The sequence below is a fragment of the Microcaecilia unicolor genome, chromosome 8 (assembly GCF_901765095.1).
Source record: "Microcaecilia unicolor chromosome 8, aMicUni1.1, whole genome shotgun sequence".
NCBI classification, from domain to species: Eukaryota; Metazoa; Chordata; class Amphibia; order Gymnophiona; family Siphonopidae; genus Microcaecilia; species Microcaecilia unicolor.
Window position 1 is genome coordinate 183611521 of NC_044038.1, and position 27813 is coordinate 183639333.

The 27813-nt window shown below is 44.0% G+C and overlaps 2 protein-coding genes across 2 annotated transcripts; one reads left to right on the forward strand and one right to left on the reverse strand.

The window, feature by feature from the left end:
• Positions 1-1849: 1849 nt before the first annotated feature.
• CLTB (clathrin light chain B) lies at positions 1850-10043 on the reverse strand. Its single transcript, XM_030212154.1, has 5 exons — positions 9776-10043; positions 7072-7121; positions 4962-5067; positions 4605-4716; positions 1850-3380 (listed from the first exon to the last, which is right to left on the reverse strand). The coding sequence occupies exons 1-5, from the start codon at positions 9960-9962 to the stop codon at positions 3209-3211; spliced, it is 627 nt and encodes a 208-aa protein (XP_030068014.1). The 5' UTR covers positions 9963-10043; the 3' UTR covers positions 1850-3208.
• Positions 10044-15786: 5743 nt separating this feature from the next.
• Positions 15787-27794, forward strand: FAF2 (Fas associated factor family member 2). Its single transcript, XM_030211594.1, has 11 exons — positions 15787-15865; positions 20049-20117; positions 20330-20464; positions 20591-20667; positions 22371-22509; positions 23526-23611; positions 23700-23791; positions 24777-24954; positions 25077-25248; positions 25332-25475; positions 26541-27794. Exons 1-11 carry the CDS (start codon positions 15803-15805, stop codon positions 26721-26723), a joined length of 1338 nt encoding a protein of 445 aa, XP_030067454.1. The 5' UTR covers positions 15787-15802; the 3' UTR covers positions 26724-27794.
• Positions 27795-27813: the final 19 nt, after the last annotated feature.

The following is a 27813-nucleotide window of genomic DNA, read 5'->3' on the forward strand; positions in this document are numbered from 1 at the left end:
GGGATGAAGCTCCCTCCATCGACGACGGGGATTCCACCTGCGTGGCGGTCGACACCGGTGCCGCAAGCGGCGTCGGTGTTGGAGGCCTCGGCATCAGGCTAGAGCACACCGGCACCTCGATCAACTGCGCCGGGGGCGCAAGCACCCCCGGTGCCGGCAAAGCCTGGCGCATCAGCCCTTCCAGAATCCCTGGAAGGATGGCTCGGAGGCACTCGTCAAGGCCCGCTGTCGGGAAAGGCAGGGGGGCCGGTGTGGGTGTCGGAAGCTGCTCGGGTCCAGGAGACGGTACCAAAGCACCCATGGACTGACGCAGTGACACCTCTTCAACCGAGGGGGAACGCTTCTCTTGACACTGCCACTTCCTCGGCGTTGAATCATCTCTGGATGCGCCGGAGCTGGTAGTCCCGTGGGCGTCTGATGAAGGTGCTTTTTGGTTTTCTTTCGGTGCCCGTCATCGGCACTCGGCGGCAGTGATGAAGAGGAGGTAGAACCCCCCCGGCCTCGAGGCATCAGGTCTGACAGGGTTTGGTCCCGATGGCCCTGGGTAGAGGGAGTGGCCGGGGCCGATTGTCCGCGCGGCCGCTCACCCCCGCCATCGCCGGTAGGCCGGCAGGCCAACGGTACCTGTACTCCTGGGGTCGGTGCCATCGTTGGTACCGATTTCGTCGACATCAGTACCGGTACCGAAGATCCGGCCGTCGACACCGATGCCGTCGAGGGGCCGTCACAAGTTCCAAAAAGACGGTCCCAAAGAACTTGCCTCGCCACCTGTGTCCGCTTCCGCAAGCTGAGACACAAGGTGCACGTCTTGGTATTATGCTCCGGCCCAAGGCACTGGAGGCACCAAGCGCGAGTATCGGTTTGCGAGATCTGCCGGCCGCACCGACCACACTTCTTGAATCCGCTTGGGACCTTCGAGGACATCAACGGAAAAATCGTGTCGGCGAAGTCAAAGTCGTCGATGGTGGCGGTGAAAAGCACACCCGAAAAAAGAAACGACTGTGCGGCCACAAGGCTGCAACGAGGCGCCCCCGTGGCTAAAGACGACGAGGGGACAAACTTCTTTTTTTTTTCAGAAGAAAAAGAAAGAGGCGCGAACGCGTACGAAAAGAGAAAAAAAACTCGCGGTTTCCGGGGGTGACAGAGAGAGAGACGATAACACGTCTCTCTCCAGCGCGGAATCGAAAAAAAACTGAGCGGGATGCGGTCGCGCACGGGCGGGAAGTTTTATTCTGGTTCGTGGGGGTTGCTGTGGACATCAACCCAGTCGTGAGAACAAGCAGCCTGCTTGTCCTCGGAGAAAAGTAAGTACCTAAGCCGCATTGAGCCTGCCATGAGTGGGAAAGCGCGGGGTACAAATAAAAAAAAAAAAAAAAAGTGACTTACGCAAGGTCATAGGATTTGCAATAGCCCAGGAACTAAAAGCATTACAAATAGCGCAGGATGGTGAACTTCCTTTGACTGCTACCTTTTAATCTTCACTGGCTACCATTACCCAGTAGGGTAAAAGTCAAAGTTCTTGTGGTTTAGGGTGATTCACGGTCTACAAGACTGTGCCCTTTGTTCAGAGCCTAGACTAGTTATCACACAGGCTTGGGATTTTTCTACCACAGGCACAGTGACATAATCTGCCCCTGCAGTTAGTTGATTTGTTTTCTCCTTTTGGGAAAAAAAATTTGAAGGCAGCTCGTGAAGCATTTTCCTCATTGGGGGGGGGGGGGGGGGGGTGTTAGCAGCTGGATGGGTTTTAGTTTAGCTTCTGTTAAATTGTTTGTTTTATCCTGAGATGAGGCCTTTCTCCTTGGTAGGCTGCCTATAAATTTGTAAAATAAATTACTTATTCAGGTAGTTCCTTGGAAGACTAGAGTAAAACAATCCTCATTTTATTGTAATACATGGAGAGTATGGTCCTGAGAAGCAGAAACTGGGAATTTCATGCAACAGTAAAACAAAGGGAAGCCAGTACAAGCAGAGGCAGGGTTAAAGGCACCACACGATTTTAACTGTTATCTGCAAGGAATCCTGCACAAGCAGCTGGAAGAGAAATGTCCCAAAGTGAGCAGACAGGAAACATACCCTCTCTTAGAGCAGCTCATTCTACTAGCCTCTGCTGCCCTCATCACTCAAAATTCACTACTTTCCCCTAAGGTTCCAATCTGGATTTTGGACATTGGCTGTTTTCTGTGTCAGGCTGCAGTAAGCAGGGTCTGTAAACCCCACAGATGTATAACCAGACTGCATCCACGATACTAGAGTAGAACCTCAATACAGAGCTCAAAGGATGTAGGAGAGCTTTTTAATAGGCTGCATTCTAAGTGCACCTGCTGTCTGCCACATGATATACAGCTATACAAGCCCACCCCACATGATCAGCACCACCTGTAGTGTTAAAGCTGTGCCCTACAAAAGAAGTGATGAGTATGGTTTCAGATTACACAGTCATGTAAGCCCACTTAATAAAACTAATTTTATCCTTTAAAAGGTTTCAGGATCTCTGCTACATAATATACTCTCACCTTGAAAGGAACTGCAGAGAGCAAGGTAGCAGGAGCAGCCAGTACCATGCCTCAACAGTAGGTCTGGTGTCCAGTCCCAGCTTTGAAAGGATTTTGGCTGTTCCCAGATGTGGAAACTGCTTTTAAGTCCCGACCTCAATGCTCAGTTTCCTCTTAATCTTTCTCCCCAGTTTGAAGGAGGATTTTCTAAGTTCTGGGTGTGACACTGAGAGTCTTTGGGGGGGGGGGGGGGGGGGGGGGAATTCCTGAATGGTGATTCAGTGCAGCCTGGAATCTGAGATTTCCAGACTATGCAATTACCTGGAGATGGGGAGGGAAACAGCTCTGGCTGCCTGGAAGCTTTACAATAACATATATGAGATTGCAATAAACCAGTTTAAATCCTTATTGGAACTAAAGGGCACTCTTTATCCAGGTCAGTTGTGATGTAGTGCTGCTTTGGTAACTTTATCTAAACCAGACACACACACACAATACACTACAACATCCCACTCCCAAAATTAGTGAAGTCAACGTGAGAAAGCATAGGGCTGCATAGAGAGAACCCTCAAAGTGCAAAGCATCTCATACTGAAGGAGTGATTCTCTTCCCGAAAGGTTACAATAGAACTTGAAGGGTCAGGGCTGCTGCCCCTGCCCCTCCCCCACTTCATATTCCTGTTCCTTTATGGATATTGCTTGCCCCGCAGAGGATTAGTACGCCAGTGGGCTCTGCTTCAAGGAGATGAGTACTGAGCGCATTCGAGAGACGTCCTTTGACTGCTTGCTACTCTTGGGGTTGAAGTCACACAGGTGGGCAACTCTCTCCCATTCTGAGCCTGGTGAATCGTCCTTGGGTTCTGAGATGAAATTCTCATCTGATGCCCTGAAAAGCAGAAGGGCAGGTAAAAGATGTTATACTGCATGGCAATCTTGCCACTATTCATGTACACTTGAGCACGTCAGTTCTGCAGGTTAAATAAACTACGAGGGGATCTCATTGGGGTATGTGAACTGAAGTCTTATTGCAGAAGCAAAAACTTGGCCTTTAAGCTGGCAGCCTCTACCAGCCTAATTAAGTATGTGCCACATCATCGTGCCCTGCTGTCTTTCAGGATAAACAGAACACACCGATTAACCGGGTCTAAGTCTGTGTGCTCAGCCATTCCTTGAATATTCCTGGTTTGTCCATGAATTCATCTCGTGCACTAGTAGATCAGTCCATACATGAATTGCTGCAATCACGGGTCAGCCAATAATGACATGAGAAGGATGCTTCTGTTAGAACGTGCTGTGTGACGTTTATTATGAGGGCACAAGAAAAGCACTTCTGCTGCCTGCCGCCTGCTACAATGTGCATCAGGCAATTAAAGCAGAGCTGCAGGATGTCTGTGTGCAGTGAGCGGTGGTGTTAGATAAAAGGATAAAGAAACCACATACACATAGCCAATGACGTCAGCATTAGGCTGCTGGTAAAAGGCTTTATCAGCAATCCTAGAGAAGAGGTGAGCAGACACGCAGGCAGAAAGGGTTAAAGGAGGGGTAAGGAAGAAAAAGAGAGAGAGAAAGAGAGTGTTAATTTCACTACAAGCTGCTAATCTTTCAGACAGTTAGACAAAGAGTGAGTTGTAACAGTCCAGAGTAAGAATGCAAGACGGGTTGAATCTGATGGTTAAGCCCGTCTAGCTGCCCAATTTCACTGCACTATGATTGGAAAAGGCAGTAATAAATCTAATGAATAAAATACCATAGATGAGCAATTCCCAAACCTCTCCAATATATCCCACAGCCCTGCTGGATCCTCAGGATCTGCAAATTTCTTGTATGTAACAAAACTTGGAAGCAAGAGAAGGAAGGGCACCTGGGCATTCGAGTTAGTCTTGATCTTGTAAGAATCAAAGAGAAAAATGACACGGCCTGAACTGGCCGACTACTGGAGGTGGTAGAGATACAGGCTGGGCATACTTGAGAATGTTACTAGAGATTGAACATTGAGGTGAGAGTGGCTGGTATTGGCCTGAGTGGAATGGGCTAATTTGTTTTTTTCAGCCATCATTTACTATGTGATTAGAATGTCATATGGGCTCTTCCCATACAACTACCAACACACCTGTTGCTGGCCTTTGTTTTCTCCACCTGCTCATTCTGGCGGATGTGCCATTCTTCCAGATCTTTCTTGGCCTTCTCCCTCCACTCCTGCTCAGTCACCTTTGCAGCTGCATCTAGAAGCAAGAGATGAAGTGTCTCTGGTTACAGAATTCCTAACCTTATTCCACAACATAAACACCCCCGGTACAGTTCATTTGCATCTGCACCATAATCCTTCATTTCCTAGGTTCTTCCTGTTCTGAGCCTGACTGCTGCGCTCGACACCAATTTCTGCGTCATTGCACTATCATGCTCTGCAGCTTTCTCCTCCCCTTTGTCCAGTTGTCTTATTGGGGGTTACAAGTGGCACAATCCTTACCCAGCTCCTCCAAACGTTTCTTCTGTTCTTCCCTCCACTTGCGAATGCTCTCGGGCTCCTGGGCCAACTGGTCAGCCTGTGCAATGACTGAATAACCATCAGATTCCTACACAAAGCACAGAAGAGAGTCTTAGGGCTCATCATTACTCCACCTTGACCCTGCCCTCCCAGTCCCTCTTCCCATCTTGCCCTTAAACTCTTCTTGAGGAGGGGATGTCTCGAGCCCTCGGTCTGAAGCCAAAGCAGCAAGGACTTTGCCAAAGGATGTGCATTAGTGATCAGGGACCCTACGTCTCATAGATTTTCTATGACGATCTCCGAGATAAATCTCTACTATAATAAAACGCACCTCCAATGTTCTGAAGCTGACTCCGTGGCATCAGTGAAGGGTTCGTAACATTGTAAGTCTGTCACATCTCTCTCTCTGCCCCACCCTTGCGTTAAAACGTGATGTCGAGGGCGGCGGACCTATCAGAGGGATCCATGTCAAAACGTCATGACGCGAGGGTGGGGCGACAGACTAACGAATGATACGAACCCTTCAATGAAGCCACGGTGTCAGCTTCAGAACGTTGGAGGTGCGTTTTTATTATAGTAGATAGCTCATGAGTCACAATGCCTAACAGCCTAGCTATGTTTCTCCCTAATTTTGCAGTTAAACATCGCAGGGTGGCTGCGGAGGGGGGGGGGGGGGGGGAACAGAGGACAATCGCTGGGTGGCTGGAGGGGGGGCAGGGGACAGAGGAGAATCGCTAGGTGGCTGAAGGGGGGGCAGGCTGGGTGGCTGGAGGGGGCAGGGGAGACACGAGAATCACTGCATGGTTCGAGGGGGGGGCAGGGAACAGAGGACAATTGCTGAGGGGGGGCAGGGGAGACAGCAGAATAGCTGGGTGGCTGGAGGTGGGGCCAGGGAAGAGAGGAGAATCGATGGGTGGCTGGAGGGGGGCAGGGGAGAGAGGACAATCACACACACTCTCTCACAGACACACTCGCACCCAGTCTCACTCTCTCTCTGTCACACACACACACACTCGCACATTCACTCTCTCTCTCTCACACAGTCACTCGCACACACACTCCCTCAAACATACACACTCCAAGGAAAACCTTGCTAGCGCTCATTTCATTTGTGTCAGAAACGGGCTTTTTTTTCCTAGTATATTGATAAACCCTTTAAAATAGGTAACACCGGAAACTGAAATCACTATTCATTGAGGAGTAAATCACCCAAACAGTTAATAACCAAGAAGACAGCTGCGGGTTCCAAAGGCAGGCTTCAGAGTTTATAGACAGCATAGATTTAATCCCTGACCTCTGTCGGATATGAATTTTCAGGACAGGAAAGTAATGTAAAGGGAAAATGTCAAACTGAGTGCAAAAAGAAGCTGAACAAGGCAATGTTTCTGTGCAGTAAACAAATGTAACTTTTATGTATCTCTTATGTCCCTAATCCCCCTACTGTATACAAATATTATAAAGATAGTAAACTAAGTATATAAACAATTAAACCAAGAACACAAAAATATACAAAGTAAAATCATAACACAATGAGTTAAACAGCTTAAAATTGCCACTAACAACAGCATCATGTTTACAAAGCCAATGGAGCAAATTGTTTTTCACTGAAGCTTTCAGTTACAGTTATTTGAAGTTCTTCCTGAACAACATCTCAAATTATTTGGAGCAGAATGCTAAAGGGATGGACCACAGTACGAACAACTCTTTAGAATTCAAATAACCAGATGCACACAGCATGATACATTCCAACCTGCCAAAGAGGTGGCATCAAAAGCTGTCATTACAGAATACTTGGGACATAAATATTTCCACCATCAAGGAAAAGAGGGAGGGGGTGTATAATTCTGGAATGCCTCAATGTGTGCTGCAGACACTACACTGAGCTGTGAACACCTCCCAGGTGTGTGTCAACATCTGCTGTATATACCACACTGAGATGTGGTGCAAACCCCCCAACAGTAAATAACACAAATTATTTGGTTGGTTAAATATATATTGTTTTAAAAATAAAATTAGCCACATGTCATGGACATTCACAGTGAGTTGCAAATATCCATGAGTGGATTTACCAATACAAATATCTTGAACTCACCGGAAAGAGGCCCCCATTCACCGGTGTGGTGACCAGATCCCCGAAACCAACTGGAAACGAGAAGATAAAGGTATTAAAGGAAAGCATACAGAAATGGCACCTCTAGGAACTGACTGGCTGAGTCCTGTACTTACAGGGCAGGATAACCTGAAAGTGGCTGGCAGTGTGTGACGCTCACCCATGGCCCTGAAGATGGCTTCAGAGTAGAGAGTTGCACGGGGACAGAAATCTTACCCATCTCCACCCACCCCGCAAGAATTTAATGTACATAAAAGAAAGTTCCGGTCAGCTCCCTCAGTCTCTCTCTGGATTTGAGCCACAGCACAGTAGGCAAGGAGGACATGGAAGCTGAAACTTGGAACACTCTAGTGTGCACATCTAAGATTTGTCTCTGATTTACTGGCACTGTGTGCTGAAAGGTCACCACATGCACGCGCCAGTAGGTCAGGTGATATCCAATGCTCATGCCTGTGTCAGAGCTGAGGTCTGCGCATCAGCCCGGGAGCAAATAGGATTAATTGTAACATAGTAAGTGACAGCAAATAAAGACCTGAACAGTCCATCTAGTCTGCCCAATAGTCACACTCATTATCAATTCATGATTACATCAACAAGTGTGATATTATATACTTTCTTTTGTGTTTCTGGAACACAGACCATAGAAGTCTATCTGGCCCTATCCTTATGCTGGTGTTGCTGTTGAAGCCCACTCCAGTCTATTTGTCTTCTCATTTGTGGGACACAGACTATAAAAATCTGTCCAGCACTGTCCTTATGTTCCAGCCACTGAAGTTCCAGCCTAAGCCCTTTCCAGCCCATCCTAAACCAGATTGCTATGTATGAGACACAGACCATACAAGTCTGCCTGGTATCGGCCCTAGTTCATCACAGCCAGAGTCGCCACCTAAGCGTCACTTGACACATCCACACACATGCAGCCATTTAAGGTTATGATTTTTATAACTTCCATTTTCTAATTAGAGATCCTCTGTGTTCATCCCATGCCTTTTTGAATTCTGTCGTCATTTTTGTCTCTACCACCTCCTTAATGGAAGACTTTCCACATTTGTGCTGTCAAAGCAAGGAAGAAGGAGGAGATAGTACTCAGAGAACTTGGTACTCGATAGATAAGAGGCTGGTGCAGGTGCAGCTTACACTTCCACGGGAACCCCGCAGAACTGCTTGTTCTCACCCCAATCCTTGGGACATACCCTGTTGGGTTTTCAGACTGTCCACAATAAATATGCATGAAATAGATCTGTATTAAAGGGAGACAGTGTGTGCCAGGTACTTGATACTGGGCTAGATGGACTCTTAGTTTGACCCAGTAGGGGCAACTCTTGTGTTCTTATGTTCAGCAGGATATGGGTACAGGTGAGAAGGAGAGATAGTAATGGAGGGGAATAGCCGGAAGGAGACTGGCTACAAGGAGAAAGAGACGAGAAAGGACTAGCAGGGTGGGAAAAGAGAGAGAGGCTGTAGGGACTGTGAAGGAAATAAACAGGACTAGTGGGCACTGGATTGGCAACACTGGGAAGGGAAGCCATGACATTTTTGGAAGTTAATGGCAGGTCTACACAGAACCAAAAAGACTGGGACACTTCGCTCTGGAGAGTTAAGAATTCAACCATGAGCAAGGATGTTGCTAAAGAGAAATAATTTCCAGCTCTGAGGTTCAGAGCGCCAGTATCCTTATCTATTGATTTGCGCAAACTTTTCTACCACATACCTTGATTTTTTTTTAAATAGTATGTTAATCACAGAAAGGAAGAAATCTTTTTATTAATTATGTGCCTATATAGAGAAATAGTCTTCAGATTCCTGTTAAATTTGAAAATGCTACAACTATTTTAAAAAGCATATAGATTAGAGAGCTAGGCTTCCATCCTCTTCCCCGGGAGCACAGAAAGAAGAGGTAAGGCAGTCTTTTGGTAACAGTGTGCACTAGAATTGAAAACAAAAACAGGCACAGTACACCAGATCCAGCTTTTCATTCAGTCACCAATTGTGGGGGGATGAAGAATAAGACAGCAAAAGTCTTCCAGCTTTAAAGATGATTTCACTGTAGCCAGCAGAGGCTACTGTCAACCAAGATTTCTCGTGGCATGCTCAATGTGTTTAGTGGCAGAAATAAATTCTTGATTTTAATTGCTGGGGTGTTTCCCTTTCTCTCCATGATGATGTGGTGCTTGTATAATCTTTCAGCTTACAAAGTTCATGTGACGATTTAAACAGAAACAAGTTTCACCAACACTGGAGAAGCGTAAGAAGCTGCTAATTTCCATTATTTTTAGCACAAAAGAAGAATCAATCTTCCTTCCTACCAGCTGCCTCTTCCCCTCCCTGCTGCATCCCCTGATCCCTGACTCATAGGACAGGCATAACTACTTTTTCACAAGTGCTGTTATTTTTTCTTTGGTAATAACGCTACAACTCTCGCCTAGAAAATACAATTCAGACGCAGCAGGTACAGCCCAGTAGGCCTTTCTTTTTCACACATATATTCAGTTTGTTTCCTCATCTCGGTGTACACAATGCTTAGAGTCAACACCTGCTCGTCAGCCTATTCGTCAAGATCTGGATACAGCGCAGTCCACCTATAAATCAACCTTTCTTTCACCTGCCCTGCAGCGAGTGGGGAGCACTGGAGAGAGAGGCCGAGCTCTGGAGACTGACAGTGCCCTTTGTGCCCTCCCAGACTTACCGGGATCCGGTTGCTCCTGGAAGTTTCCAGGTCTGCCCTCTGCGAGCATCCCAAAGCCCTCGGCATTCTCTATGCCGGCCATCTCGCTCTCCTGCTGGGCCAGGAAAGCCGCAGCGGGGTCTTCCTCTGCCTCCCCCAGAGCCCCACTCTCTGAAGACGAAGAGAAGAAGCCAAAGTCATCAGCCATGCTGCGGATCTGGCCCGGCCCTGCTGCCCACACTTCCTGCAACGAGGCTGCCGAACACAAGCAGTCCCTCCCTCCTCCAGCTCCTGCAGCTGCAGTCACTGCGCCAGCAGGAACTGTAGTACCCCCAGCCACCAGAAGAGGCAGCAGCGCCTCGCGGGGAATTCCCCAGCGTTACAGAGGACAGAAGGGCGCCGAACTCCCTCCGTACAAAACCCAGGAGGCGAAAGAAGATCAGAAAACAGAGGTGACAGAGAGGCAAGGAAAGGCTGTATATCAAGTCTCATTCCCTTCTCTTAATAGCTAAAGCAGTAAAGTTTTGTATAGAGATACAATACAATTATGAATTATGTCCCCAAATTGAGTTCAATGCACTGTACAATCTAAAAGATACTAATGTAGATACAAGCAAAAAGTCAAATATAAGTATCAACATTTCTTAGGGGACAACAAAATCCAAAAAGTTAGGTTTCAAGAGCCTTTCCACCAGTGTGGGGATTGATAAGCTGCCAATAATGGTGAGAACCAAGAAAGCCCATTTGAAACCTCACTGCAGCCCCGACCTTGGCCAGGTCAACCTATTGGAACTCGGAGGAGGGAGGGAGAGGGCCCTGGAACCTTGCTAGCGCCCATACTGCGTCAGACCAATGGTCCATCTAGTCTAGTATTCAGTTTTCCAAACAGTGGCCAAGCCAGGTCACAAGTACTTGGCAGAAACCCAAATCATGGCAACACTCCCTACTATAAATCCCATTACAAGCAGTTGCTTCCCATGTCTGTCTCAATAGCAGACTATGGACTTTTCCTCCAGAAATTTGTCCAAACCTTTTTTAAAACTCAGATACACTAACCACTGTTACCAGATCATAAGACATACAGAGAAAGATTATATAACATGAAGAAAAGGCTTAGAGAGAAGGGATACCCAGAAGGATGCATCAGTAAATGCTACCAGACAGCAGCTACCACAGACAGGGAATCATTATTAAACCAGATGACAGACCAAAAGGTGATAAGACAGTATGTACTATGCCTTTCACACACATGTCTAATGATATAGTAAAAATATTGGCGTTATATTGGCCACCCTCCAATCTTCCAATCCAATGATGGTTCCCTATAAGAGAACCATTAAATTTAAGAGGTATGTCAGTCCCTTAGTCCCCTCAGCACAACCACAACCAACCACCAGAGAAAGACGGCTACCCACTGGACATTTTCAGTGTGGAAACTATTCTGTGTGTTACAGTCAATTTGAACATCAAGACATTTGTCCATTCAACAACTGGAGAGATGTTTCACCTGAAGCATTTCTCCAATTGCAAATGCAAGGGAGTAGTGTATTTAGCAATGTGTCCATGCAGTTTAATATACATTGGGAAGACAAAGAGAAAACTCAATGTGAGGATTATTGAGCACAAGAGTGCTATCAAAAGGCAAATTAAGGAGAAACCGCTGGTGGACCACACACTCCTGGCTAGTCATCACTTCTGTGCACTTGCAATCCCTAGTACATCATGGAGAGGAGAAATGTGGATAGCCTGCTGCTTAAAAATGAACAAAGGTTCATTTTTAGATTTAAGACTCTGACTCCTCAAGGACTTAACCTGGACACTGATTTATCAGTATTCCTCTAAATTGCCATTTTTATATTTATATTTATTAGTTTTTCACTGCTTTTGAAAAAAAAAAAAAAAAATATATATATATATATATATATATATATATATATATATATACCCTATTCAAAAAGGCTTACCTTCCAGACTCAACCTAATTTTACTTGTTCTTTGTTACAGCAAAATTAATGAACTCTATTAATCTCTTATTATCTTTTATTATCTTTATTGTTTTATACGATACCTATACGATTACCATCATACTATTACATTGTTTAATTGTATTTTACTAAACCGTAGCCTGCCCTATGGTATTGTAAGCCACATTGAGCCTGCAACTAGTGAGAAAATGTGGGGTATGAATGTGTTAAAAAAATATGGTGGAATGCAGGCCTTAGTACAAGAGGTAATGGTGTCGGGTCCACTGGGAAACACAGATCATAAAATGATAAAATTTGACTTAATAACTGGAGTGCAGTCACTAAGGAAATCTACTGTGTCAGCAGCATTTAATTGTTGAAAGGGTAACTAGAGGACATGAATTGAGGTTGAAGGGGGGCAGACTCAGGACTAATGTCAGGAAGTATTTTTTCTCGGAGAGGGTGGTGGATATGTGGAATGCCCTCCCGCGGGAGGTGGTGGAGATGAAAACGGTAATGGAATTCAAATATGCGTGGGATAAATACAAAGGAATCCTGTTTAGAAGGAATGGTTCCGTGGAATCTTAGTGGAGATTGGGTGGTGACGCCAGTAATTGGAAACTAAACGGGAGCTGGGCAAACTTCTATGGTCTATGCCCTGATCGTGACTGAATAGATAGGGATGGGCTGGAGTGTACATTTTAAGGGGCTTCGATGTTAGCTTCAGAACTTAGTACAAGAACAGTACTGGGCAGACATCTACGGTCTTTGCCCTGAGAAAGGCAAGGACAAATCAAACTCGGGTATACATATAAAGTATCACATACCATGTAAAATGAGTTATCTTGTTGGGCAGACTGGATGGATCATACAGGTCTTTATCTGCCATCATTTACTATGATAACATGAGGAAAATGGTTTTTAAAAAGCTGAAAGGCTCAGCTACAAAAGTTAGGACTTTAAATCAGGCATGGATATTGTTTAAAAATACCATTTTGGAAGCCAAGACCAGATGTATTTCACATATGAATAAAGGTGGAAAGAAGAGCAAATGACAACCAGCATGGTTAAAGGAAGATGTGAAACAAGACAGATGCAAAGCATTGATAAAGAAGCCCAAAAGAGAATACGAAGAGAAATGTGCCTCAGAGACAAAAACTCATAGTAATAACATTTTCAGATTACATCAGAAGCAGAAAACCTGTGAGGGAATCTTTGGGACCATTAGATCATCAAGGAGTGAAAAGGGCACTCATGGAGGACAGGGCCATAGCAGAGAGGCTGAACTAATTATTTTCCTCAGTCTTTAGAAGATGTAAGAGATCTGCCTGTACCAGAGATGTTTTTCAAGGATGATGATGCAGAGGAACTGAAAGAAATCTTGGTGAACCTAGAAGACGTACTGAACCAAATCGACAAAAGCAGTAAATCATCTGAACTGGATGGTATACACCCCAGGATACTGAAAGAATTCAAATATCAAATTGCAGATTTGCTGTTAGTAATGTGTAACCTGTCGTTAAAATCATCCATAGTACCTGAAGATTGGAGGGCGGCCAATATAACGCCTATTTTTAAAAATAGATCCAGGGGTGATCTGGGAAATTGCAAACCGGTAAGCCTGACATCAGTTTTTTTTGTTTTGTTACATTTGTACCCCACGCTTTCCCACTCATGGCAGGCTCAATGCGGCAGGCAATGGAGGGTTAAGTGACTTGCCCAGAGTCACAAGGAGCTGCCTGTGCTGGGAATTGAACTCAGTTCCTCAGGACCAAAGTCCACCACCCTAACCACTAGGCCACTCCTCCAGTTCCAGGAAAAATAGTGGAAACTATTATAAAGAATAAAATCACTGAACACATAGACAAACATGGTTTAAAGGAGTGAAGTGATTAAATTTGTAGATGATACAAAACTATTCAAAGTTGTTAAAACACATGAAGATTGTAAAACATTGTAGGAAGACCTTAGGAAGTTGGAAGATTAAGCATCCAAATAGCAGATGAGATTTAATGTGGACCAGTGCAAAATGATGCACATTAGGAAGAATAACCTAAATCATAGTTATTTGATACTAGGTTCAACCCTAGGAGTCAGCACCCAAGAAAAGATCTAGGTGTCATCATGAACAATACGCTGAAATATTCTGCCCAGTGTGTGGTGGCAGCAGCCAATAAAGCAAACAGGATGCTAGGAATTATTAGGAAAGGGATGGTAAATTAGACCGATAATAATATAATGCCTCTGTATTGCTCCATGGTGGAACCTTACCTTGAGTACTGTGTTCAGTTCTGGTCGCTGTATCTCAAAAAAGATATAGCAGAATTATAAAAGGTTCAAAGAAGAGTGACCAAAATGATAAAGGGGATGTAACTCCACCCATTTGAGGAAATGCTAAAGAGGTTAGGGCTCTTCAGCTTGGAAAAGAGACGACTGAGAGGGGATATGATTGAAGTCTACAAAATCCTGAGTGGTGTAGAACGGGTAGAAGTGAACCAATATTTCAGTCTTTCAAAAGTACAAAGACCAGGGACACTCAATGAAATTACATTGAAATAGTTTTAAAACAAATAGGAGAAAATACTTTTTTCACTCAAAAAATAGTTAATCTCTGGAACTCACTGCCGGATGATATGGTGTCAACGGTTAGTGTTTCTGGCTTTAAAAAAGGTTTGGACTAGTTACTGGGCTAGTTGGACCATTGGTCTGACCCAGTATGGCTATTCTTATGTTCTTATTATGTAGGGTTGTCCCAGTTTTGTGATTATGCCTATCATATATTTATGATTTGGATTGGCTCCATATGTTTTATAGGTATTTTAATTTCTTATCTGATTAATGTTGAGGTAAAAATAAGCTTTTTTAAAGTTCTTACTGTGGAGTTCCATTGATTTTTGATGTTATTTGGCTTTTTATATTGTTTTCCATCTGCCTACTGCTGATATCAGCTCTCCTCTGTGGTTGGAATGCATAATGACATCAGTGGAACGTACAAATTGAAACGCATAAGTTTTTCAGCTTTTTTACGCCCCTGTTTACTAACCCATGCTAGAGGCTGCCATGTGGTAATGCCAACACAGCCCATTTACTTTGAACGGGCTGTGACAGCATTGGCATGCGGCTTAATAAATGGGGGGGGGGGGGGGGTTTAGTGAGCATTTTTTTAGTAGAAAAATTATAAATTTGATGTGATCCAGCTAATTAGATGTTTCTTTTTTGGTCTCAACCATCGGCTTCATTTTTGGTGCACTTTTTCAATTGTTAGCATTTTAGGGCCCTGTTTACAAAGGCACACTAACATTTTTAGTGTATGCTAACCATGTTGTGACGTTGGGCAAGTCTCTTAACCCTTCATTGCCTGAGGTACAAAAACATAGATTGTGAGCCCTCTAGGGACAGAGAAAGTACCTGAATATAAAGTGTACAGCGCTGACGACCTCAAGTAGCACTATAGAAATGATTAGTAGTAGGTCTGGTTGTAGGGACACCCTATATTCATGCAGAGATTTGTTTGTTGTTTTTTTCTTTCTCCTGGTAAAGGGCCACTAAACCACATATCATGTTATGAGAATCAGGTGCTCAAAATGTAGAGTTTCTACCTATCTATTTATATTTATATTATCTATATCCCACATTAAACATGAATTAGTTTGAAACCTGGGTGCATTTAAAATCTTTTTTTCCCCTGTGTCTAGATCAAAAGAGAAAGATGGTTTGTGGGAACTTGCGCTTTTTGTTTTCTGCACTGCACAAACTGGCATGTTTGAAAAATATAAGTGAGAGTAAATAAAAATGCTACAAACGATAAAGAAGGACAACGTGGATGCAGCAGCGTTTGGTTGCATTGTTTTGAGTGTACTTGAATGACGGCTGCGCGGTGAAGGAGAAACAGACCAACCTAAGTGCCTTCAACGTTTTGACATCATGCCGGCTCCTGCTCTCTCCCTCTCAAACTGGTCGCGTCCCACCTTTCTTCCTCATCTACCTAAGCTTGTGCGCACGCGCGCCTCGCCGGCCGGCCGGCGTCGTCGTCGTCGTCACGTCAGTTCCGGCGAGTGACGGGACAGAGCGGCGGCGGGGCAAGATGGCGGCGCCTGGTGAGCAGGATTTATCCCAGGAGCAGACAGAGAAGCTGCTGCAGTTCCAGGTACTGGGATGGAAGTGGAAGGCGAGAAAGCACCGCACACACGGGTTCCCGGGAATGTGGTAGCGCTGCCTCTGTGTGTGGGGAGGACCCGTGAGGGGTCCTGGGAAGGAGCCCGCAGAGCCTCAGCCGGGGGCTGGCTCCCTTTACCATTCTCCTCCTTCTCTTATCGGAGGTCCCGTAGGCCAGTACATGACACTCTTCCTTCCGGGGCTGCTCCTGGAAACCCTTCCCCGAAGATGTTACTCCGAGTAAATGAATGAGGGTCCCCCCCCCCCCCCCCCCCCCCCAAAGCTGGGTTGTCGCAGGCCTGGAATCTGCACCAGAAGGGGAGGGGGATAAATACGACGGAAAACTCTTCTTGTCCCACACAATCACCTACAAAAGCTCACGAAGCCCAAGAGAACTCAGGCCAGTGTGTAGGCAGGCAAAACATAAAACAAAACGGAGACCGACTGTAAAGCTTTTTTGGATTCACTTGCCCTGTAGATCAGTGTGTACTTGTGTTAACATATTATAAGTTACATAAAATAATCAAAGTAGTTTTGGATATTGTTCTATAAAGCCATGAGTGTCCAAATGTATCAGTCAAGAGAAGCCTAGTGGTTGAAGCAGCAGACCACGAACTAGAGAATCCAGGGTTCAATTCCTATTTCGCCTAGTGACCCTCTCGATTACCTTGGCCAAGTCACTTCATTCTCCGATGCCTCGGGTATAGCTTGGAAGATTGTGAGCCCCCTTGGACAGGAAAATAAGTTGTGTACCTGAACTTGTAGCAGTATTAAAAAAAAAAAAAAAAATCAAGATTCGGAAAGGCGAGTAGTCAAAAGTCATTAAACCTAATAAAAGGTCATCTACTACTACTACTTGACATTTCTAAAGCGCTACTAGGGTTACGCAGCGCTGTACAATTTAACATAGAAGGACGGTCCCTGCTTACAGGAGCTTACAATCTAAAAGACAAATGTACAGTCAGATCTCTACACAGTTGCCCGTTTTGTCTTGACCTAATTTTAAGCACACAAAGAAGATGAGTCAGTTAGATGCTCCATGACACCTGTAATCAGGACAGCGTTTACATGCTTGTGAAGTGTTTCATCTGGCCAAAGAAATTTTTGTCTATAGAAAACTTGAACACCTTCTCAGCTCATGATATATTAATATTAGCTAGGCTCAGGTTGGGTTTCTTGGTTGAATCTGCTTGATTTAGATTTCTGTTTTACTGTATTCTGGGTCAGTGTAGCCTCTTGTCTAGCCCTGAGGTGACATCTTCCTTCAGCTATGACTTGCCAATGGTTATGTTTACTAGCAAACTAGTGAAACAAATGTTTCTTCGGCCCTCCCCACTCTTGTCACCCATATCCTCCCATTCCCACATTCATTCAGTCTCAGCCTGTCAAACCAAAGCTATCCCTTGCTCTAATGCAGCTACCTATCCATAAGTACATAAGTATTGCTACACTGGGACAGACCCAAGGTCCATCAAGCCCAGTATCCTGTTTCCAACAGTGACCAATCCAGGTCACAAATACCCGGCAAGATCCCAGAAAACCTCAATACATTTTATGATGCTTATCCCAGAAATAAGCAGTGGGTTTTCCCCAAGTAAATTTAATAATGGTCTATGAATTTTTCCTTTAGGAAGCCATCCAGACCCTTTTAAAACTCTGCAAACTGCCTTTACCACATTCTATGGCAACGAATTCCAGAATTTAATTACACGTTGAGTGATGAAACCTTTTCTCCGATTTGTATTAAATTTACTACTTTGTAGCTTCATCGCATGCCCTCTAGTCCTAGTATTTTTGGAAAGAGTAAACAAACGATTCACGTCTACCCATTCCACTCCACTCAGTTTGATCTGTATTAGCTGGGGCCTATTAATTATTTAAATGTTTATTCCATCTGATAGAAACAAAAGGATTTTACTCTTTAGATTCTTCTTAAATCTTCTCAGTTTATTTCATAATGTGAGCGCTTATGTTCTTATTCTGTCACTGAGACCTTTTTTGTAACTCCAGCATGAAAAACAGTGTCACCTCAAGGACTATCTTGGGCTATTGCCTCTCATTGACCTAAAGGTCAAGGGCACAATCTTAAAATCATACTCTTGGCTCTGTTGACACCCAGTGCCATGTGTCCACTCCTTGCAAGTGACTTCTTAAACTGGTTGTGGCTGCCTATGTTCTGGACTAGCTGAACTATCTGTGGTAGCATACTCAGAATTTTTAATATGTTCTTTTCAAAATAAAAGTTTGGCGGTTTGAATTGTGTATTCACACAATGTCATCTTTCATTCTGATTTTTCTTAATGTTTATTAATTTTATTTTCTGATCATTCCAGTTTTTTTTCTCTTCTCAATTGCACATCATCTGAGTTTCTCTATAATTCTGCCTTGACTCTTCCTATTTTATCTCCTTACTCATCTTCCTTTAATTCTTTCTCTTTTTTTCTTCCTCCTCTGTCACCTCTCCAATGGAATATAATTTTGATTGGAGGGGAGTAGCAAATTAGTCTCCAGACTTGCCCCCAAGTTGCTGATGCTGTTTTGGGCAAAATATTTGGCCATGACTCCTGTGACCCACCCTATTCCATTGCCTATATACCTGTTTCTGTCCCTGCCTATTCAAATACTGTGAAGTCACAAGCAGCAATAGAGTTTATGATGCACTGTAGATCACAAGTCTATAACTGTTCTTCTCAACCTTCTGGAAGCATATCTATCCATTTGGGTTTTGGTGATAACCACAGTGAATATGCAGAACTCCAATATATGCAAATGTATCTTGGGCATATTCATTGTAACTAGTGTAGAAATCCCATCTGGATAGGTCTGCCTCCAGGAGAGGGTTTAGAAGCACTAGAATATGAGTTGTGTCTCACAAAAGATGTTGTATTTGATTGTTGTGGTTGTCTGGGTCTCGCTGTGTCTCAGTAAGTGTTACTGACATTTCAGCCATACTCTGAAGAAAGCCACAGCATGATGGCTGAAACTTTGATTCCACTTACTCAGAAGTAGCAAGACCTCGACAACCACAACAATTATGACGCCAGCCGCAGAAGCCTATAAGAGAACATGTTTTATTTGGTCCAGCAGCTTCTGCCAGCTTCTTTGGACTTTCAGCCAAAATAGTACTGGCTATGATGCCATGAGCCTTCCATTCACAACTACCTGGGGCTTTTTCATCTTTTTTAAAAAGTTTAGTGTATTAAAAAAAAAAAAATACGGGCCAATCATTGTAGCGACAGACTTTAGTTTAGACTGCGTACCAAGGCTTCGTAGGTCCAGAGTGTAGAAGACCCCAGGCTGGGGATCACACCATGTCTCCTCTGCGGCAGTTCAGCTAGCGGGTCAGCCATAGAGTTGTTCAGCACATCATATCCAGCCACTTGACTGATAAGCCATGAAGTAGTGTTATTACAACAATCTTTTGTTAGTTAGAGAACAGTTGCTTTCTGGCTGATCTGTAAGTACAGGAGTAGGAAGTCCCCCTCAGCCATTGTTAGCAGGATGGAGGAGTTTCCCCTCTTGCAGCCAGGACAGTCATTGACAGTACAGCACTACATGCAAAGGTTGCTTTTGGCAACCCCATCCTTTTCAGGCTGTGTGTTTCCAGACTCACGGGACTGAAAATGGCTCAGTTCCTAGGGTCCTCTCCTGGAGGAACACCTTCAGGATTACCACAGTGAATATGCATGAGAGATTTGCATATATTGGAGACCCATTGATGAATCCTTTCTTCCTTGCCTTCCAGCCAAAGGATGCTCCTAGGCAGCTGTCTACCTACTGGGAGAATAGTTTGGGATGTTCTGAATGCTTTACTCATTAAAAAAAAAGAAAAGATCAGTGAAGTAACTCCTAAGGTTCCATGCCATTTTCACAGGGCTCTGACTTGATATTTAGGGGTGTAAACTTTCTCCCACTTTTTGCCTGGGGGAGACTTCTCCCAGATAGGCAGAATATGAATAAATATTGGACTCTCTTTGAGTACACAGTGCAGGCTGCTGGTTGTGTTCTACAGCACACTTGAATGCTGTATTTCTAGGGCTGGCTGAAGTTGATACCATGCTTTCCAAGTACCATCATTCATAGGAATGTGAAAATTCCACTCTGCTGCTCCTTAGCAGGTTCAGTTAGGAGCGCAGGCTGTGCTTCTCTTATTTGCTGTTTGTTTCCTTCCTTAGGACCTGACTGGAATAGAGTCTATGGACCAATGTCGCCATACCCTTGAACAGCATAACTGGAATATTGAGGTATTTGATTAACCAGCAGTTTGATGGAGAAGTGCTGTGTGGGGGATAGTGCAGCAGCTAACATGGAGAGATTCTTGTGACAGTAGGATCATGCATAGCTGTTCTGGTGAAAAAGAGAGTTCATGAGGATCCAGTTTGGGAGTGTAGGGTATGTATGAGGTTAAAGCTCAGTTGAACACAGGTAACCTCCATCTCTTTCCTGTTTACCCCAGGCAGCTGTACAAGACAGGCTGAATGAGCAAGAGGGGGTTCCGAGTGTATTTAACCCTCCTCCCACCCGGCCACTACAAGTGAATACTGCAGACCAGAGGCTATACAGCTATGTTGTCTCAAGACCACAGCCCAGGGTAATATTTCCTGTCTGTTTTTGGCTGTAGCAAGGGAAAGCAGTTTGCCTGTTTAGTGAGTTCAATAGCTTGTTCTTGTTATTGTTGCTGGAAGTTGGTTCTAACATCATGTGCTTGAAATTTTAGGGGCTATTAGGATGGGGTTACTACCTGATAATGCTTCCATTCCGATTTACGTATTACACACTACTCGATATCTTTCGGTGAGTACATCTTTCACTTGACAATTTATACCATGTGGTGAGAGTGGAAGAGTTAAGCCTTTGACTAGATTATCGGTAATCAGAAGTTTTAGAAATCAAAACTTCAGCGGGGAAACCTAATAACTTAATAAGTGATGACAGAAAGACTTAGTTGAGAGGATCCATATGTAGAACATTTCCAAATGCATCCTAGTATCAGCCCCAGTGAAATGCTGTGTCTCCTGTTCTGGATTCTGTCATTCCGTACAGTGTGCCTGATTTCTAGCCTCTGTTTCAATTCTGTCAGTTTTTCCTCTCACCTCCTCTGGAAGGGCTTCCAGGCATGCACTGCCATTTCGGGGAAAACATATTTCCTTTTGCTCATACTATCCTGACCCGAGGAAGGGGGCTGTGGCTTCCAAAAGTTAGTAAACAATGCATTGTCGTATTTTTCATATTTAGTTGTTATTAACCTTTAGCTGGACTAACACAGCTATCTTCCTTTCTCTGTTCACTGAAAATATTTGGGTTCTTTCATAGGCTTTGGATGCAGGACCTTGCAGCATCTGCCTTTTTTAGAACCCTTTATATCTAGGCTTTCTTAAAACCGACCAGGGTTTCCAAGCGAATCACTTTTCAGACCTACATTTACAGACGGAAGGCTTTTTTAACATGATACAGACTGTGATGCAGGATCTTCTCGTCTCAGCTACAGGCCAGTCCTTATCAGTGTTCTCCCAAGGAACATGTGCCAGTGGGTGGCATGAAGGAGTGGCCTGGTGAGGGTGGAGGAGTAGTATGCAGTATTATAACATTTTCTGTTAAGTTAGCTGGGTGGAGAACAGTGCATATGTTTGTGAGAGTTATCTTTTCTTTCCATTGGTTCTCTTTTGTAATAAAGTGGCAGCTTTAGAGAACCATTTTCCTTCTGTTGGTTTAAAGAACAGGATGAGTCTCTGGGGGGATTTCATTTTTTAAAGCCTTTTAGATTATAGGAGCTGGGAAATTTGTATTCAGGCCACACCTTAAAGCACAATGTCACATCTATCATGCAACTCTTGGTCCAGTTTAAAATCTATAACTGGTTTTCACTTTTTTCCTTATATCTCTGAAATGATACTCCTCTTCCCGTTTCCTGCCTGAAACTGTCACCCTCAGTCTTTTGATTATAAATGGTGAAGTAACAGCCAGTGAGAGAACGCTCTCTCTGGAGCTATTAATCCTCCCTTGCCTTTGGTATTTAATCTCTGGCTCTGTTACAGCAGCATTGATGGTTCTGCTTTCTGGTGACCCCACTCCCTTTGCTTCTCTTACGCGGGGTAATGTTTTTTTGTGCTTCAGTTAATGTACTTAGACTATGTGAAAACATTCCTCTCCTTGACACCAGTGACTATTTCAATGATTTTCAGTTTTTGGTTTAAAGGTATGTTTTTTATAATCACTCTTTCTGGCCTCCCGCTTTACTTTGCAGATTGAAAATACTTTACTTATATAATGACTGCATTAAATGATCAGACTGTATGCCATCAGAAATTCCAGTCCATAGAATTTGCTGGTGCCTTCTGGTGCTAAAAAACCTAGTTGTGCAGAGCCTTCAGACACTTTTTCTTTTGTGCAGTTTTTTTCTGATAAGAGATTTTTACCTTATAAAGGTAGCGGTGGGTTGGTTACAGTCTCAGTTGTCTGAAGCTGAGCTTTTCTAACAGTGTTGTCTTTTCTCCAAGGTTTGCACTTCGTTTTCTCCGTCCTGATCCTCGCAGTCGAGTTACAGATCCTATAGGGGACATTGTTTCCTTTATCCAGCTATTTGAAGAGAAGTATGGACGGGGCCACCCTGTGTTCTACCAGGGAACATACAGCCAGGTCAGTAAAGACACTGCACAGACATTCTGGAGGGCAGAGCTGAACATTCCCAGCTGCCACAGAGTTTATATGACTTAGGCACATCATGTTATCTCCCAGTACCTCTAGAACCCAATTAAAACCAGAGGTCAGCAGTGAAGAAACTGGTTTTACATGCCTTGTCGAGTCATGGGTATCCTATATACTCTGCCTACTGTATCTTGCAGGTGGTACCCTTTTAATAAATTACAAACTACTAATTTCATTTTTGAGGTAACTGACTGAAGTCAGTGGAATTGCTAACAATATGAAAGGTTAGTGATGAAAGAAAAAGAGATATTTTGTAACCTTAAGTGATGTTTTAATATACCTGATGCAGGGGGAGGAGTTGGGCATGAGTAATGTTTTGATGCATTTACATCCTTAGGCAGCGACAGTGAATATTGAATATAACAGTGATAAGATTGTAATTTATTCTGCAATATTTAATGAAGTGTAATTATGTTAATTATAAAGAGAAGATATGTGTTGTTGGCTGCCTCGGTGAACATGTTCCGTTTAATGGCCAATAAGTATATCAACACTTACCCTGTATAGCTTCTTTACATAGTGTTTTCAGTTCTTTGCCTGGAAATGGTAGTAAAATTTGTGGCTGGAAGCATAGTTAGACGGCCTAGACACAGGGTGAGGGCTTGGAAAGGATTGCTGTGACACCGAGGATGTCTTGGAGCAAGGGGCGGGCAGGTGCCTGGAAAGCTTGGCTTGGGCAGTGTCCTGTTCTAGAAGGGGATGTTTTGCATTCTGCTTGGGGGGGGGGGGGGGTGGGATTTCACAGTAATGTTAGCATAGCATCTTCTGGGTTTGTTAAATTCAGAAAGAGAAGGGACAGGGGAACTGTAAAGCGTAAAAGCTTTTTTCTCTTGTGGACATGGTCTGAAAGAAAAAGGGTCGTCAGTGTGCTCATACCTTGCCCAGCATTCTCCTGCTGCTGTTTGTCAGTCTGTGACCTTTCTCCTCTCTCCATTCCCCATCTCCAGGCACTGAACGATGCCAAACGGGAGCTTCGCTTTTTGTTGGTTTATCTTCATGGCGATGATCACCAAGATTCTGATGAATTTTGTCGGTAGGTGACGTACGTTTGATGGCTGTGGTCCCTGTATCGAATGCTGCTTTTACTGGAGTTCCATAAAGTGCCTTTTCTTCTCCTTTAGCAATACGCTCTGCAGACCCGAGGTCATCCATTTTATTAACAGCCGGATGCTTTTCTGGGCATGCTCCACGAACAAGCCAGAGGGATACCGAGGTATTTTTTGCTCCTTCAACTCCGTAGCACTCTGGAATTTGGAGAGTGGCCAAGGGAAGAGAATACAACCCAGATCTAAAGGATTAGGACAAGCGCTAGTAACTACCGAGGTCCCCAAACTCAGCCCAAGGAACTTGTTTTTCTAACCTACCATAATTTTCCTTCCGGCAGTCGGGAAGGGGTGTTTTTTCCCATGTGACAGGCCCCACCAGCTGCTTTTTGCAGGGTCCTCTGACCCAACAGGGAGTACTTCCCCAACATTCCTAGTGCCAAGAGGATGCTGATGTGCATTGGTCACTAGGGAAGTCATCACATGAAGTGAGAAAAGGCTGGAGCAAGTGGCCAGAGCCAGGAGATATTGTAACAACTTCAGCATATCATGAGGCAGGGCAGGGATGAGATGCGAAAAAAATGAGAAAAGAAGATTAAGAAAGTAACGGAGAGGGAAGTGAGAAAGGTGAAAGAAAGAGAAAAGCATGAGAGATGGAGTTGGGGGGGAAGCGTGCTACCTTTTCCCCTCCCCCTTTCTCAGGATATCAAACACTCAAAGGGCCAGCCTCACTCCCTGGGTTGCCACTGAAGCACATGTCTCTGAAAGTTTGTGTGGACAGCACATTTTCTGTCACTGGTGTGAGTGCAGAATTAACAATAGATTTGTATTGCTAGATGAGTAAAATGAACGTTGTGTGTTAATAGCAAGAGTTCCTGCTACAGAACAGCAGTGTGGCCAGTGGCTGAGTCCCCAGATACAGAAAGCTAAAAATTTCTCTTTGTCCAGTACGAAGGCTGTTTCTCTTAACCTGTGCTCTGCTTAAATGGCCACTTTGTTCAGAATAAAGGCTGTTTCTCTTAACCTGTGCTCTGCTTAAATGGCCACTTTGTTATTAGTGTCCTGAGGCAGTGGGGTCTGGTCCTGACACCCTCATGGCATACAGTGGCACTGCATGTTGCTCTGATCTGTTACAGTGTTTGTCTTATCCTGCAGTCTCCCAGGCACTGCGTGAAAACACATATCCTTTCCTCACCATGATCATGCTGAAAGACCGCAGAATGACAGTGGTGGGCCGGCTTGAAGGTCTTATCCAGGCTGAGGACCTCATAAACCAGCTGACCTTCATCATGGACTCTAACCAGACTTACCTCGTGTCAGAACGCTTGGAAAGGTACTCCCACTAAGTATGAGAAATATAAGGTTCTCCCTATGGTGTCTGCTCAGTTTCTTGTATTTTGGGTTGCCTCTGAGGGATATTTGGGTTCTTCATGGGCTGTCAATGTGTGTATGCAGGGAAGAACGGAACCAAACTCAGGTGCTGAGGCAGCAACAGGATGAGGCATACCTGGCATCTCTCCGAGCAGATCAAGAAAAGGACAGAAAGAAGCGAGAGAAACAGGAGCAGAAAAGACTAGAAGAGGAGGCGGCCCATCAGCAAATGCTGGCAGAAGAAAGGAGATGGCAGGTACGTGGGGAAAGATGCAGGAGCCTTGTCACATGGGTCTTGGCAAGGCTCATATTGTTTCATATTCTTCCTTTCACTCTCAGAACCTGCAGCAGGAAAAAGTGCGGAGGTCTGAATGTCTTCCTCCGGAACCTCTCCCAGATGAGCCAGACAGTGTAAAAATCATCTTCAAGATGCCAAATGACTCTAGAGTGGAGAGAAGTTTCCTCTTTACTCAGCCATTAACGGTAAGTGTGTGTAGTGGGGCAGATGATACCACCATGTGCTCAGTCAGCTGTAAGGAGTTAAAAGTGCACAAAGTAGCTTTCATAACCTGCAGATGGCTCCAGTGACGCTTGGTACAGCATCAGCCAGATATGTGTCTATGTCATTAACTGTAACAATTGGAATAAAAATAGCACATAAGAACAGCCATACTGGGTCAGAGCAATGGTCCACCTAGCCCAGTATCATGCTTCCAGCAGTGGCCAATCCAGGTCACAAGTACCTGGCAGAATCCCAAACAGTAGCAACATTCCATGCTACCAATTCCAGGGCAAGCAGTGTGGCTTCCCCCATGTCCATCTGAATACCAGACTATGGACTTTTCCTCCAGGAACTTGTCCAAACCTTTTAAAAATCCATATATACTAACCACCATTACCACATTACCATACAACAAGTTCTAGAGCTTAACTATTCTTTTAAAATATATCACATGTGAGCTGCCCAATACCACAAGGAACTAAGCTGGGAATCGAACCCTCATCACCTGGATCAAAGGGTGCTGCTTACATTATTATAAATATGAATGTTGTCAAGGAGAAAGGTGGCATGGAGATCCTCCAGCTGTGCTGCATTTTGGCCTGTTGTGACAGCTGTTTTGAGTGAAGCATAGATTGAAAAGCATCATTAGACATAAGCAATAGGCCGTGATACCAGACTAATCTTGTTTTTCATAACAGAACCAACAATCTCCCTCAGATAACTTCTTTGTGTTTTAAGAGGCAACTAAAAACATTTCCAGGAGGCATTTTTTGATGAGATTAATTGAATAATGTAAACAGATAGATGTATGATGTTATTGTAGAAGATAATGATTGTGTATTTTATATGCTTGTATGATGAATGTTCTTTTTTAACCTGCTTAGATACGTTTTTGATAATGCGGGATATAAATTTGATAAATAAATAATAGTAGTTTGGTTGGAGAAGCAGCCCTCATGCTTTATGTTCTTAAATGTTTTAAATCTAAAGGTGTACCTGCCTCTTTTTTAGTCAACTAAAGTAACAAGCTGTCTCTTTCTGTGCAGGTGATCTATGATTTCCTCTTTTCTCTGAAGGAAAGCCCTGAGAAATTTCAGATCGTGGCTAATTTTCCCCGCCGGGTTTTGCCCTGTCTCCCCACTGAAGAGAGGCCAAATCCCCCCACACTACAAGAAGCTGGACTCGCTCGCTCTCAGGTGCTGTTTGTGCAGGATCTAACGGAAGACTGAGAGAGTTTCTTTTTTTTTTCTTTTTTTTTATTATTAAAAAGAGAAAAGTTTCTATTCTTATTGTACAATCTTTTTTTAATGACTGCTACGGACAATGAGGGATCAGCAGTAGTGCCAGCAGGGCACAGATTATTCCTACATTGGCAGAAGAACCCCACATCTGGATTCATGCACACAGTAGCCAATGGTATTGTAAACTGAAGCCAGTTTCGGGAGGGGGATTGGGTACAAAACTGTGCCCTGCTTCAGCGTGGCGATTCCGGCGAAGATCCTGGTGTTGGTAGAGGGGCGAACAGGAGAGCTCAATGGACAGTAGTGCTTTCTTCTGCTTCCCTCTTATGTACAACACCGTTTTTTTTTGTTATGTAAGAGACCAAAGGAGTGATGGGCAGTGGTACTGATCTGTCAAGAAGGGTAGGGGTGGGGAGAAGCTTGCTCCCGGGGCAGTGGAATAAAGGCAGCCTAGCATATGCCTCTTCAGTTTTCACTGCATTATCATCCAGACAAGCCGACCACATTACAGATATAAGTTATTTCAGCTATAAATTAAACATTTTAGACTTTTGCTGTGTGCAAAGTACTCTCTTCCCTCCTGGGCCTCTGCATGCATTCTTATCTACAGCTCTAGCTTGGAGGTGGCTTATTGCCTGCCCACTGGGACACTTGAAATCTGCAAAACTAATTCAAGAACTTAAATCCCTTCTGAGTGTACCAGTATTACTAGATTTGGGATAAATGCTAGGCAAATGTTACTCTTTAAAATAAGAGTAAGCCTGAACCCTCTGGCTTTAGTTTACTATTAGTTTCTGCTAATTTATTTTCAAAGTTGGTGGGTTTCTTTTTCCTCCTCTTTATCTTTCTTCACTGTGACCCACACAGGTGTTCTTCCTGTTTGGTTCTATGTGCATATTTATAAAAATTAATCCATGTGCTGCCCCTCTCCCCCCCATGATATATATATATATTTTTTAAAGGGTTTCCCAGACTGTCTTATTTCTTGTCAAGTTTTGGTTTCTGTATAACTAAATATATTACTGTACTAACTGTATTTCTAAATAACCTTTCCAGTGGTTTTTCAAGTCACTTTACA

Coding starts and splice junctions, on each gene's coding strand:
- CLTB (XM_030212154.1), bottom strand. CDS start 9,962: ATGGCTGATGACTTTGGCTTCTTCTCTTCGTCTTCAGAGAGTGGGGCT. Junction 5,068..7,071: donor TGAATGGGGGCCTCTTTCCG/GTGAGTTCAAGA, acceptor TGCTTTGTGTAG/GAATCTGATGGTTATTCAGT. Junction 4,717..4,961: donor GAAACGTTTGGAGGAGCTGG/GTAAGGATTGTG, acceptor TCTTGCTTCTAG/ATGCAGCTGCAAAGGTGACT.
- FAF2 (XM_030211594.1), top strand. CDS start 15,803: ATGGCGGCGCCTGGTGAGCAGGATTTATCCCAGGAGCAGACAGAGAAG. Junction 20,465..20,590: donor TCTCAAGACCACAGCCCAGG/GTAATATTTCCT, acceptor TTGAAATTTTAG/GGGCTATTAGGATGGGGTTA. Junction 25,476..26,540: donor TCTTTACTCAGCCATTAACG/GTAAGTGTGTGT, acceptor CTTTCTGTGCAG/GTGATCTATGATTTCCTCTT.